A 14,751-nucleotide genomic window follows, 5' to 3' on the forward strand; every position below is an offset into this window, starting at 1 on the left:
GCATAATAATCTATATTCAGACCACTTCAGCTAATTCTTTTCAAAAAAGCGACCAGCGACAATTCTAGCAACTATTTCTGTGTTATTGGAGATTTTGGTGACAACGTAAAACCACGAGTTGCACTGCAGCTACAGTAAACTTACGGTCAGGTCAGTCAAAACCAGCAAAAAGCGGCTCTGAAAAGCTGAAAGTGAAGAATCAACCGACACTTTTTTACCTATTTATGTGGCAATATGTTGGGTACTCAGCAGAAAGCAAACAGTTAAATGTCATTGATTTGTAAGCATAGGCTAACTGTTAGCTACTCAGATAGCTAAACGTACCTGCTTAGCTTCTTCCTCTAGGTGCTAAAGTAAAAGTAAAGTAAAGCACTACTTTTCTGTTTATGAATGAGTCTTGGTCCCGTTCTTAAATTCAAGCTCTGTTTAGACTTTCAATAATCTTGTCATCAAATGCTAACAAACACTGTAGTGTCTCATCTTAGGTGAACGTACAGCCACACCAAAACAACTGAGGCTAAAACCATAAATTGCACATTGGCAAACAGAGATTACATTTTCTTCAGTTTTACGTATACTTGTTCTTATGCTTAGACGCTAACAATGCTAACAGCTTGCTAACCATGCTAAGCTAAAGAGAAATTTAATCATTTAGTCATGAATCTGAACTGTACTTTTTCAAGACTAGTTTACAGTCTGACATCCCGAAAGGCATAAAAACTGAAGTGTGACATGTTGAACATGGATCTTCTGTTTTGGGAAAACCAAAATTTGAATAATTTTTTGGCATTAGGCCCCCCTTGAGACAAGACAAAATAAAACAAGCATGGACCGATCCTTCGAAACATAGTTTGTGATTAGTCAAATCTTTGCCGCATTTGTGAGAGAAAAAAAATATACTTTTTAAAAACAAAACGTCAAATAACTTTTTTTCAGAGGCAGTTATATTATTACATCCCGAACTGTCAACTAAAACCTGAAGTTATTAAAGCAATTTTAACAAACATAGTCATGTTTTTTTTAAATAAGTTGACCAGAAATTATGTTTGTACTCGGCTAAATTCATCGCAGAGATACAAAACACACAGCTTCAGCAACAAACATACAGACGCAGACGCTCACTACTCCACATTTTACCCTCTAATGAAGTCCAGTGGCAAAACAAAAACCTACGAGAGCCCAGACAGAGTTAGAAAATCAGAGATGTGAGGTGACAGAGAGATGATGAGACGGAGTCATTGTAGTATAAGGAGCCAGTCTATAATTGGAAAGATGTGAAAAATGAAGTGTCAGTTTGGTCAATAAGGGGCAAAGGTCGCAGAGACAGGAGCCCAAACTCGGCACAGAGCATGCTCATTAGAGCGACCAATCAGCTCTTGGCTGGCTGCTCCCAGACTATTACGCATCAAAGGAAGAGGAGTGGACACACACTTGTACAATGTCTCTTTGTCTCAGGCCCGGTAATTTCAGGGCTCTTTCATCAGCCCGTTCCTCTCTTCCACATGATCTATTTTTCATTTCGCTGTAAGCTAAACGTCTGAGCCCTCAGCGCTGACCAGTACTGGCGAAATAAAAAAAAAAAAAAAAAAGAAGAAGCAGGATTTTAGTTGGAAACACGGCGTGTGAACGTGTGTGTTGACTTCGTAAGGAACGGCAGCGTTCTCTGCTCCTGCCCAGGCTCTGCCTCCTGGCACAGGCAGCCCTGCAAACTGCTCGCCCTGACATCAACCTCAATAATGCATAAAGTTGCATTTCTGTGTGCAGTTGGTTTGCAGCCTTAATCCCAACACAACCAGCACCTCTGCCTCTGCCTCTCTTTAAAACACACCGAGCTTCACGATGCACCAAAGGACAAAGGAAGAGAACGTCAAATCTAGGGTTCTAGACACAAAAACGAGGAGAATCCGATTCCACCGACTTCTGAGAGAATCTACTGAAGCTCAAAGAATGTTAGGAAGGCAACAGGCATAATATAAGGAACTTTTCTCTTTTCGTTCATTTTTCAAGCTTCTGCTGCGGTCGAACCCTTACCCTGTTCGCTGCTGTTGTCCCCGCTGTGAGACGTGTGTCCGCCGCTGGACGGTCCCGGCGTGCCTCCGGAGCGCGTGGACGCCGTGTCGTCGTGGTCTCTGTTCCAGGATGTCTGTTCGGGAGAGAGACAACCAAAGAGACGGCCATTGTTAATACATCTATTGGTTGTTGTTTCTGTTTTTAATCCATTTTAGTTTGTGAATTGCATGTAGATATGTAAAGATGCACCAATCAAGTTAATTCTGTCTTCTATTTTCCTTTGCCAGTCCTAACTTTGACTGATTTTGTTATTTTCTCCTTCCCCTCAAATACCATTACATATAAAAAAAAAAGACAAAAATAACTATTTTGAATCCATCGGAAAAAGAAGAATTTGTATTTATAATTTGTTTCTACATCAAAATACGTATCCCTATCAATAGTTTTACTGTATGATGTTGATGAAGGCATTTATAGGTCAAATTTTGTTCTTTAACTGAGTGCATTTCAAGCAAAGAAAACCCTCGGTACTACAAAATAAAACTCGTCCAGAGCCACAAAAAGCAATTTTCTAAACACAGTACGTCTGGCTAAAGTAGTTTTATTGTGAAAGCTGGAAAAATAAACTAAATTGTATTTCTGTTTTCTGGCTGTCATTGGATCGCTGATCGCTATGTCAAACATTAACAAAAAACAGCAACTTTTGAAAAGTATAAAATATAGTTTGATGCCAGACTCTACTTTTTTTGATTGGAGCATTTCCAGAGCAATGGCATAAAAAACAGACACAAATTCAAACTTAAAAACGAACTCATGATTCAGTCGAAAGCTCACCCTGCAGTTCATGAGGCCCTTCAACATTTTGTTTTTCTTCACAAAATGCAGATTATTAGACGTTTCTCAAAAAGGCCGGTCCAGATCAATAGAGAGCAAACATGTTGCTTCAGTTCCCAGATTTCTGAAGCATGCAATCCGTGGCCGCCTCCATTTGCCCCAAACTACTAGCAGATGAAAATACGAAACAGCTACAACTTAAGATAGGCTACGGCAAGCGCCAGGGAGTGATGTCATCCGAGCAGAAAGGGCGAGAGCAGAAGGTAAATAACTCATGCATTCCCCCGTCGCTACAAATTCTCTGTTTGGTCCAAAATTGAAATAAAAATAATAAATTTTTTTTTTTAAATGGACGACCACTCGCACTGAAGTGGAGCTAGATTTCATTTTGGGCACGGCAAAAGCAAAATTAAATAAGCAAATGCTTTTCCGTAATCTTTCCTTAAACAAAATGAAACGCAATACCGATCGGGCCGAGTCTGAATGAAAACAAATGAAAATGTTTGAGCATATCCAACTTCAAGAACAACAACAACAAAAAAAACTTTACGGTGCAAAACTGATGCTCTCCTTCCCCTCTGAGTAGCTACCGACTGGACAAGAGCTGGAGTTTATATATAGCAAGTCGGTTCCATGTAAGGCCAGATGAGGGTCATCTGGACACTGGACAGCGGTTAGCAAATGGCCCAGATACGACTGAAAACATTATGACCGCACGCCACAAATAGTGAATATGTCAATGCACATTGAAGCCTTCGTCGCACTCAAACATGCAGATTTGCTGCCTCACAAAAGTATTCACTCCCCCTTGAGACTTTTCCACTCAAAAAGCCGCTTTTATCCCCACCACTACAAACTAAAACACGCATTAAAGAATTTTGTAAATACACACTACATCTAGCTAAAGTGTTTAATTACAAACGCTGACAAACTCTTGTTGCATTCATAATCAAAACTATTTCATTTTCGGTTTTGTAAGAGTGGCACAGTTGTAAGACGGTCAGGGGAAAGGATACATGGTAGACCTGCAGAACATCAGGAAAACGCTACAATGTGACACTATTACCCACAGTTCTGGTGACAATAACAGCTACGGCTAATTAAAAATGTTCCATCGCGTCTCTTACTTTATCATAAAACACGAGCCTCAGGGGTCAGTGTGAAAGATGTAAGGCAACTCTGTGTAACATAAGCCACACATTCTTTTAATGCTAAAAACTTAGTAGATTTCGGAGCGACAAAAAGAAAGAAATCCATTTCAGAGAAACAGCAAACATGTGGAAGAAGACACTCTGGCCAGATGAGGCCAAAACTGAATCCTCACTGAGAAACTCTTTTCTTTTACTGATTTGTATTCACACGCTGGAGTGGAGCTTCACTTTCCAGCAGCGCAAAGATTATAAACATGAAGCCAGAGCTGGTAGTTTAAATCCAAACATGTGCTATGATGGCCTAGTTAAAGACTTGATGTGAACCCAATAGAAAATCTGTGCCAAAACGTGAAATTTGATGTCCACAGGTTAGGGATGCAGCGATCCAGCTTTTTCACTTCCGATACGAATAGCGATATCTGAGTTTTTATCATCGGCCGATACAGAACAACAGAGCTGAGTTTAATTAAAATGTTTCTTCTTTTTTTAAAAAAACACTGACACAAATTACAGAAACACAAATTAATTTGATAACTTTGCACCACTACAGAACACTTGATTGCTTCACAAGTTTCATCAAACATGTAAAAACAACTTTAATTTGTTCAATCAGTGCAATTAGGAGTGTAACGGCCAAAGTAAAATAACTAATAAACTGAATCTGTCAAAAACAATAGGGAACTACAGTACTTTGGTCAAACATAAAAAAAAAAAGTAGCAAATATTTCAAATGGTTCAAAATGTGCAAGAAAAGGTCAATTAAATAAAGCATAAGGTCGCACATAGAGTTAGACTGAATAGATCGCCCACATTGTCATCGATCCTGGATCTTTTTCAATATCGGACCGATACAGATATTGATATCGGATCAGGTGCATCTCTACAGACTTTCCGTCCAGTCCGAACGGCACGGCACACTTCGGACTTTAAACGACAAAACGTTGGAGTTGTTCCGCTTCCCTTTCCTGGTTACTTTAGTTCGTCCACCACACGAAATCCCACCGAAACATATCAAAGTTTGCCGTTGTGGCGTGAACAGAACGCCACAGAACTCAACAGAGACGACTGCTTTGGCACCGCGCTGCACATGAGCGTACACAAAAAAGAGCAAAGAAACCGCACGGGCCCTGCCGAACGCACAAAGGCTGCTACATGTGAGTGAAACCAAACCAGATGTCTCCCGGCGCTCTGCGAAGCAACGTTAGCGCTGAAGGCAGGGGTGAGAAAGGCGACGTCACAGGAGAAGGGAAACGGAGTCAGATGCCTCCAAAACGACTCCATATCACAAACAAACAGTACGCGAACGCGACGCAAACGCTCATCAAGCCTCCTCCGCCCGCCCGCCTGTCTTTGCTCTGCGAAATCAAACGAGGCAGATATCAAAGTGGGTGCACGTGTGCTTTTAGGTCGTTTTGTGACGAAATGAGTGATAGAAACCCGCAAGGAGGACGAGAAGAGAGGAGAGGACAGGAACGCTGTGGGAATGGGAACAACTGGTTTCAATTGGGATTGGCGCTGCTGCCGCTGCGTGAAGGGTTTGCAGTTGATCTTTGCTTTATTAAAAGAAAAGAAGACATTATTTCATGACATGGGATTTGTTTAAAACAGAGTGTAGACTTGAGCGGGGAAAATACAAGTCAGCAAATTCAACACATTTGGAGCGGATTAGAGCTGCTTTGATGTTCCCAGGCTATGAAATTATAATCCAGTGATTACATGGACGATATAATCGTTTTCCAAATTAGACTCTGAGGCTATTCAATAAAAACTGAAGTTCCTGCGCGACGGCATGACTGGGATAGGGACAGGGATGCTGATTCTAACGGGGATAAGAACCAGGATGATTGTTTTTTGGGTTGTTGTTTTTTTTTTGTTGTTGTTTCAACTCTTTAGAAGTTCTTATTTGCTGAACGTGGAACAAGAAGCCCCCCAAAAAAATGAAACACCCATGCATGACCGAGTGACTCCAGAGCACATCAGAAGTGAGGTAATCCAGACCACATGCGCAAAACACAAACAGTTAACGGCAGCTTTTGCCAACTTTATCCAAATCTGCTGTGTTTAAAAAAAATTTTGAAAAAAGAGAGGGAGAGACAGAGAGAGAAAAAGAAAAAAAGAAGCCAAACATGTTTACTCAGAGCTCCGTAAAGAAGACTAGTACAGCACCCACCCACCCCGGGGAGTCGAGCAGTGAGAAGTGAAAAAACCCAAGAGTGTCGGCTTGTGAAAAAGGACGTGATTCCCCTTGTCTTTTTTCTTTTTCCATGTCCTTTTTGTTGTAATTCTCTAACAAATTCCAGTTGAAAATATAATTAGAACGAAGGAAAAAAAAAACACAGAGAGGGGAAACGGCAAAAAAAAAAAAAAAAAAAATTACTGCATTAGCTGTAATTGAACAAAAGAGCGCTTTGCCTGCTGGGAGGTGGCCACCGCGGCCCCATGGGAAACGGGGCGGGGCCGAGACGGGGCCCTGGTGGCATCTCTGCGGGGACGGGAGAGAGGGAAGGGGAAGGAGGGGGGGAGTTTATTTATAATCACAGGCCGCCCTTTGGATGGAACGGGGCCCAGCTCTGATCTAACACGCAATTAATACACACACGGCTGAGATAACACAACCGATGCACACAAGGCTGCGCAGCATGTGTGTGTTCTCAAACACACTTCTCTTGCTTGGTCACTTAGCTTGCACAAACACACACATACAAATAGTTTTTTTTTTTTTTTTTTTATTCCGCAAACATATGCACACCTGCCATAATAACAAAAAACCCCCACAAACACACACACTTACCCTGTGCTAAAAACAGTTTAAAAGCACCAAAAAGAAGAGGGACACCTTAAATGTATGTAAATTCAGAGGATGAACAGATGAATAAACAGAAACAGAGAGAAAGAGAAGAAGATGAAGGAGGAGGAGGAGGAGCGTCCCTCCGCGCCCAAGGCTTCACACTTGATTCATTCTGTTCACTTAATGAGCCGCCGTGGTCTCTCGCTCAGAAAACGCCTCCCTCCCCTTAAAATTTCCCAACCTGCTCCATGTCTCCTGCGCAGGATAAAGATTAATTCAACGCCTAATTGTTCAGTAAATTCAATTTTCCACATTCTATTCTGCCCAGATTTAGCTAAACTTCTTAAATCTTCCGCGCCAAGCTAAGGGAGCCCTGTTTCTTTTTCTTTCTTTTTTTTTTTTGAGCCACACATACCTTTTTTCTCCCTCTCCCCACCCTCCTCATACCCTCCTTCATCCCTCCTAATTCACCGTGAAAAGATTTTCCTTGCTGGAAATTCTGATTCCGCTATGATCGGTGAGGCATTCCAATCCGATGCCTTCTCATTGTGCCTCGTCTAAGATGCGAGAGGGGGCTTCCCTTTCTCGCCTTGCCAGACCCCCATATCATACAAGCGCTCATGCAGGAAATGCTGCCTTGCCAATTCATTTGCAATAATAAAGAAAATGGTTGGGGTTGTTGTGCTTTGCCACCCAGCTCTTCCCTCTTTTTTTCTTTTTTGAGCCCAAAATATCTTTTCTGATGTTATGGATATTTACAGGAGAAGACACATTTGTTGGCACCGCTGGTAAAGATGTGTAAAATTTTTTATTTTTTTTTTATTTCAGTACTATAATCTCACTCTGAAAATTTTAGCTAAATCCAACCTTTTACTGTAAGTACATCTTGTTATTGATTCGATACAAAGCGAATACGGGCCCAGCGTTGTCGATACGGTTACCATTATCGATACTGATGTTTTTGATTATTTACGTCTAATACTTTATCAAACGTCAGACCTTCAGTTTTCCTGGTTTTTCCTTTGAATTACTTAGTTAAACCCCATAACTGAATTTGGACTAGATTAATCAACGTGTACAAAATACTATAAGAACATACTATTGACATTTAGAAACTAGAGAAAAACTAAACAAATTTGTGTGAATGTTCTTTCATAGTTAAACAAGGTACAAAGCAATCCTCACATCAGATCAAGTCTAATTTTTGTTTTTAGGTAAAGTTCAGAAACTATGATGCAAAACTAAAAGAATATTTCAACAAGGAATCTGAAACTACAAAACCATCCTTACCATGCTAGTATCGATCCGATACTGATATCGACATGTTATCAATATCAATAATTACTATCAATCTGCCCACCTCTAGCTTTTGTTGCTAAAAAGTCCAACACTATCCCACTGTCTCACTCCACAAATGTATTTGATGATGTATACTTGTTCAACTAAGCAAATAATGCTTTGCCGTCATCTTCCTTTGCATTTAACATTATATGATACACAATTTGATCACCAGATAAGCCAGGCAACCACAGAACTGTAAGGCAGGCTGAAAAATTCTGTCGCATGATCGTCACCACACACTGCTTCCTAAACTGTTCAATATTCACTCACCTCAATATGGTAAAATCTTGAAACTGAAAGTCAAGCTGACACCTTGCCATGTTTCCTGAATAATTTGGCCAATGGGTGCCTGAGAACTCATGGAGCTTAGAGATTTCCTTCCGAGATAGTCACGTTATCTCAACTCTTACAAAAAAAATTAGGCGAAAGTAACAAACCCTGCAAATTCCACACCTTTTATCCCAATACTAATGAACTATTCAGAACAGAAGTGCATGGAAAGTAACACACATACTCCGAGAATGTGAAAGGTGTAAATGTTCCACAAATTCCTCTTCATATCCTCACATAGGACATGTGTTTTTATTATGTCAGTTTACTCATCAGCAGGTTCACTTTAAGCTGACAAAAGCACAGAGTTCTGGTTAATGTTGGTTTGAAATGATAGGACAAAAAAACTATTTTTCTGGCATCTGCCTTTAAACCCCCCATTTGGCAGATATATAGCATTTAATATGTACCACTGGAGACTTTGTGACTTTCTTTGTTGCTATTCTTAATATTAAGTTATGTCGTCACTTAGCCTAGTGGCTAGTTGCTAAAAGAAAAGTCCATCTGTGTCACTTAGTATTTGTAACCCAGGGAAGCAGGAACTCTGAGATTCAACTTAAAAAGTAAAGTTTATGTGGGAATTATTTTGCCACAGTTGATTTTTTTTAAGAAGAAGAATTTCTTCACACAATAAATGAGGATATTAAAATTTTTACAGTTTGTGATTACATCGCAGGACTCCTACACGATTCATTTATTTCCATCTTTTCTAACATCTTTATCAAAGTTTGTTTCCCTTTCTGAACTTTTCAAACTGTGCCAGGGAAAGTCTATATATATATATATATATATATATATATATATATATATATATATATATATATATATATATAAAAAACCGAAGATGACAGTCAGGCTTCTCAGAATTCCTCATGCATCCTTCCCCTCTGCGCCTGTTTTCTTTAACACAATTTTTGACCTTTTGCAACAGCGCTGCTTTCTTGAGCTGAAATGCGCGAGAATACCATGTGTATGCGGCGGCAGTGGCAAGATGGCCTGCAATAACTCCGGACACATTCTCCCACTCAAGCGAGCGCTGGTGGGAAAGCTGTGAGTGAAAGGGGCAGAAAGGCCAGCTATTGTAAACTCTTGTTTGCTTTTGCCTTCAACGGCGAAGAGATAAAGCAGGATCTGCCTCTCTGATAACCAGCCAGGCAAGTGCTTGCCCAACTACCTCTGCTTTCTCAGCCCTCTGCACCCCTTCTTCCCTCCCTCCCCCTTTCGCTGCAATATTAGCGCTTCCAAAATGAAAAGAGAGCCTGATAATGGTATGCACGGTGAAAAAGAAAGAAAAAAAAAAGTGTGTGTGTGTGTGGGGGGGGGGGACCAAAAGGACCCCAAACTCTCTCCCTCCCTCCCGTTTTGTTCTGCACTCCCTAACTCCTAACATAGACAAAGAAAGGAGAAATAACCTTATAAATGCTGGAAGGAGGGGGGAGAAGAAGAAAACTGGATTTTGTCTCTTGAGTGCGTAAAGTATGCTATGCTGAATAGCCGTCAGGTACGCTTCAAAACTGGTGGGTCAACCTCGCAGAGGCAAGCAAAGATAATTACATGTTTGAGATAATTACCGGAGCTTTCAAAGTCTGCTTAGACGGCACTCGTAGAAACTGACAAACTGATTTTGTTTCTCCGTGGCCGTCTTCCACTGCGACTCTCCACGCTGTACGCTCCGTGTTTATCCCGCGAGAGCCGAAATCCAAACAAAAACATTAACTCCAGTGCTCTCCCTTAACCACCAGACAAAGCACATCCCTCCTGGTTTTTTTAGTTTTTTGTCATGTAGCTACAAGTGAACAAAAAAAATAAAAAGGTTTGATGTGATTTCTTCGTGGCACGTTTCGCAGCGGGTTTCTTCTGCAGGTTAACTCGCTGGGATTTTCTCAGCCTATTCCTTGGAGACGAGCTGTTTGTGATGGCGGCCATTGTCGGAGGGCTCACAAGGGGTTAAGGGGGAGAGGAACTTTCCATTAGCTAAGTACACATGCGTTAAGCCAGGTTATTGTTTACTTAGCCTAAGAAACCACAGCGGGCCTCGAGGACAGACATGGCCGCTCATCAGAGGCGTCAAGAGTCACAAGCCAGAAACTTTTATATCTGCATTTGGGATCCTGTGGTTCGACTAAGCACTACTTTCCAGCAATACTTGCGAAATCTTAAAACAAACAATAAATCAACAGCAAAATAAATAAAGAAAAATAAAACAATAAACGTATGGTGGTGTTTAGGAGGCTCCCTACATTCTTTATCTTTGATGTCACGCCAGCGTGGAGTTGCATAATCATAATCACCCCTACTTGTTATTCGCAGCACAATAATGAAGAGGCTATGAAACACACAAGTCACGTGGTCGTCTCTTTGTATCACTTGTTGAATCCTCAACAGCCGCCCTGCATTCACAACTCAAACGAGAGGAGAAAAGGGGGAGTTTAGGGGAGGAGGAAGGTGAAGGGGGGTCAAACCCGTTCTCTATTCAACTACAAAAACAGCTATTACCAACAGTCACTACAATGATTTAAAAGTTGGTGTTAAGAACAGCAGCGCGCCACTGTAGGCGAGCCGGCGAAGTCGGGCGAAACTCCATACCTTGACAAGAAGTGGGCTAGATTAGCAACGTAGCGGCGTAGCGATTAGGAAGGTAGTGGAAGTTATAGTTTCTATTGGCTTAGGAGGTTAGAGGCTTAGTGGGGAGGAGAGAGAAAAGGAGAGGGGGGAAGAGAGGTCAGCAGTGTTTGACAGCCAGAGTTACCTAAACCAACACCGCTGGGTCCCACTGACCTGGAAGCCCGCACTTGTATAGCAAAACAGCGCCATTTGTTAGGAGAAGATAGCATGATAGCGCTATCAGGAGTGAATTCTTACACCGTGACCACAACACTTCTCTCACACACAGGCTGGGCTTGTTTGGGGGAGAAAGAAAAAAAAAAACAACAACTACACATCCCAAAACGTATAGATGTGATTCCAGATTTGCTTTCTTTTTACGTGAGGGAGACTTTAAAAAAAATATGAATAAGTCCAAAGGAATTCAAGTCAGCAGAGTTGGGCAGTAACTGGTTATATTTAGGTAGTTACATTTACTTGAATAACTTTTTTGGGTGCGAAACAGTACTTTTAGGAGTATTTTTACTACAGCGTGCTTTTGACTTTATTTGGGTAAAATGTCTGAATGCTTTTCCCACTGTGAGCAACTTTTGCTGAACAAAGAACAAACATGTTTTAATCAAAAATTCACAAAACACAGACACACACAGCTGTAGTTTTTGGGAAAGTTTCCTAAGTTTTATATTGAAAGAAATAGTTTATTTTGCTTGATTTAGTCGTTTTGTAAATTACGTTATTTATATGACTTATTTTCAATTTTGCTCTTTAAGACAAACTTCATATTTTGGTCCATTTGATGTTGTAATTTTCAGATATTAAATGATTGGTTTTTTGATCAGTAACCCAGAACTTGAGCAGTGGATTTACAAAATACTGGACATCGAAACGTCGACGTAGTGCTACTCTGACTTGAGTACAATTTTTGACTATTCTACCCACTTTCGCACATCGGTCGCCGGGTATTCACAATCATTTAGGACTCCTATGTCAACATAAAGTCAAGCAGGAATTTTTTTGAAGAAAAAGAAGAAGTTTCAATTATTTCCAGCCCCACTTCAGCCCGCATGGCTCAATCAAGCAGAGGAGCTCTTGAGACTTGGAGTGAGTCCTCAGCACTATTAGCAGTGCTCAGGCTCGACGGGCCTCGGAGTTCATTAGTAAATTGCAGTAACACTCCCCACCCCTCTCCACCCCTTTGCTCTCTGTGCAATTAAAGACAACGGTGCAAACGACATTCTACAACATTTCCCTGACTCCTCAAACCGAGCTGGACGTGTGTGTGCCAGGCAAACTGGGCGTACTGCTGCAGTTGTACTCACACAACAATAAGCTGATATATATATATATATATATATATATATATATATATATATATATATATATATATATATATATATATATATATATATATATATATATATATATATGTAGTCACTGCAGCTCTGCAGGATAATTTCTTCCCAAAGAATTCGTACCTGCAAGAAAAGTCTCTGCAAAACCAGCAAGGAAGGAGTTAAGAGAGTCCAACTGGTGCTAACCAATCACTCCACTCACATAGCACCTGAGGGGGGTGCTGCATTTATCAGGCTGGTCTGAACACACACACACAATCACACATGCTCGCACGGAAAAAGACACACACAAACATTGGGAGGGTGAGCCCAAACTAGCTGAGCTGCATTCACAAGCCAGCGCAGAGCCTCTGACTTCTTCACCTCTCGGCTACGCTCTGCTTTTCGTTTTGAAAGTGCCGCTCGATCTCCCCTTTAGACAAGCTACGAAAAAAAAAAAGAAAGGGAAAAACACAACGCAGAGACACCTAAAGAATGAACCCAGAATCACTGCTATGACGAGGGATCATGCAACTGAGAAAGTCAGCATTGTGAGATTGGTGAGTTTAATAAATTCAAAGTATATTTTCTTTCCTCCCACTGACATTTTTTTTCCCCTTCTCCTTCTGCTACAGTCGCCTCGCCGGAATAAATTGGTTTGTGAATAAATGAGCCCAGTTTCTCCTTCTTGTTAACATTGTTCTTTTTGTGCAAATTCACTTTCCAGTCCACTTCAACTTTATGCCCGAGGGCATATATTAAAAATACATATGGAAAGAGATAATGCTCGCACAATGCAAATTTGTTAAGGGTGCCACTGCCTAACTACCACAGTTGAGATGAAGCACGAAAAAGTAATTTTTCTCTCTGTACTTTCAACATTTATATATATATATATATATATGTTGTCATGAGATTCAGTTTTGTTTGAGTGACGATGCCTGCATTCAGCATAAACAGGCATGCACCCGCTGCCTGTTTGGATATGCCTATTTGCGCGCACACACAAAATAAGCTCATCCTTCAACATGACACATCTGTCACAAAGTTATCTTATATCTTGATTTGCTTGTAGGTCATTTGTGTTCCTCTGTCAGAGTAAACACAATCCGGTGAGGATCCGTCCTGATTGGGCTGCACAGGGACCATCATTATGTTAAAATAGGCCACGTCTTCATACAGTCAATTAAAGATCTGCACGAGTGCCCCCGAGCACAACATCACTTCCTTCATATACCTCAAAACCCCAGGGTTTTAACTCGCTATTTGCACATCTTGCACGCCATGGAGCTTCAGTCAATCCTCTGACCTATCTATTTGAAATCATAATAATATAAAGGAAATTCTCCTTTTTTCCCGCCTCCCAATGCTGAATCCCTGAGAGAATAGGTGACAATGCAGCTCAAAGAGACACTTAAATGCACAAGTGGCGTTCTGTGTTATTTAATTATGTCCCTGAATTAAATGAAGTATTATCTTCCACCATGATCTCTCTCTCTCTCTCTCTTTCTCTCTGTCTCTCTCTCTTTCTGTGTGTCTCTCATTTCCATAATCAGACATAAGGGCCAGGAATCGGAGGAGCAGTGCATGCGCGATGGGGCGTGAGGTGGGGGGGGGGGGTCTTCCCTGTCGGGCCCCCAGTCTCCTCCCAGTCCTTCCATTCAGTCCAGAACATAAAAAGCCAGTGGCTGCCCCTCTCCTCCACTCAGACCAACCACTCAACCATATGGAAGTCCGTGGATTTAAATTATTTAGTCTAATCGCTTCATTACTTTTTATGTAGGACTATCCAGCTAATCCCTTTAATTTGGACACTTGATTCTCACCCCCAACCCCCTCGCTGCCATCTATAGGTTATAACCTCTATTATCATAAGCCCCTTTAAAACTCTGGGATAGTTTAACTTGTTCTCGTCTATAGAGACTAAAGATGCACCGATCAGGTTTGTCGTGGCTGGGAGCAATTTTTGGTTTTCTTTGCGAGACCAGCCGGTTGTGATTCATATGTTTTGGTCTAAGAACTAAAATGCAAAGATTAAAGTTGTAACTCCAACAGAAAATGAAAGATTCACAACATTATCCTCATGTAAGCATCAAAGTGGAATTATTTGTTAAACCACAGAGAAATCAAAATACTGGTTCAAAGTACAGTTGTATCATACATTCATAAATTAATATTGTCACCTTTCTAAAATAATGGCAAAAAAAAAAACATAAAAGAAAAAAATCACCATCTTTATAACAAAACAAATCTGATTTAGGCAAAAATAAAAAATCGCATTTGGCAAAAAAAATGACATCATTCAGTATATTTCTATAGCACCAATTCGCAACAAATGGTCTCGAGGCCCTTTACAAAAAAC

The 14,751-nt window shown here is 40.8% G+C and overlaps 1 protein-coding gene across 1 annotated transcript in view; it reads right to left on the bottom strand.

The window, feature by feature from the left end:
- LOC122842958 (homeobox protein Meis1) overlaps window positions 1–14,751 on the bottom strand; it is a 114,188-nt gene that overhangs the window by 91,407 nt on the left and 8,030 nt on the right. Inside the window, exon 7 of the mRNA XM_044137292.1 lies at window positions 2,032–2,143. Within this exon, the coding sequence (XP_043993227.1) occupies window positions 2,032–2,143 (112 nt within the window). The remainder of the gene's footprint in view (window positions 1–2,031; window positions 2,144–14,751) is intronic.

This window comes from Gambusia affinis, linkage group LG13 (assembly GCF_019740435.1).
Source record: "Gambusia affinis linkage group LG13, SWU_Gaff_1.0, whole genome shotgun sequence".
Taxonomy (NCBI): Eukaryota; Metazoa; Chordata; class Actinopteri; order Cyprinodontiformes; family Poeciliidae; genus Gambusia; species Gambusia affinis.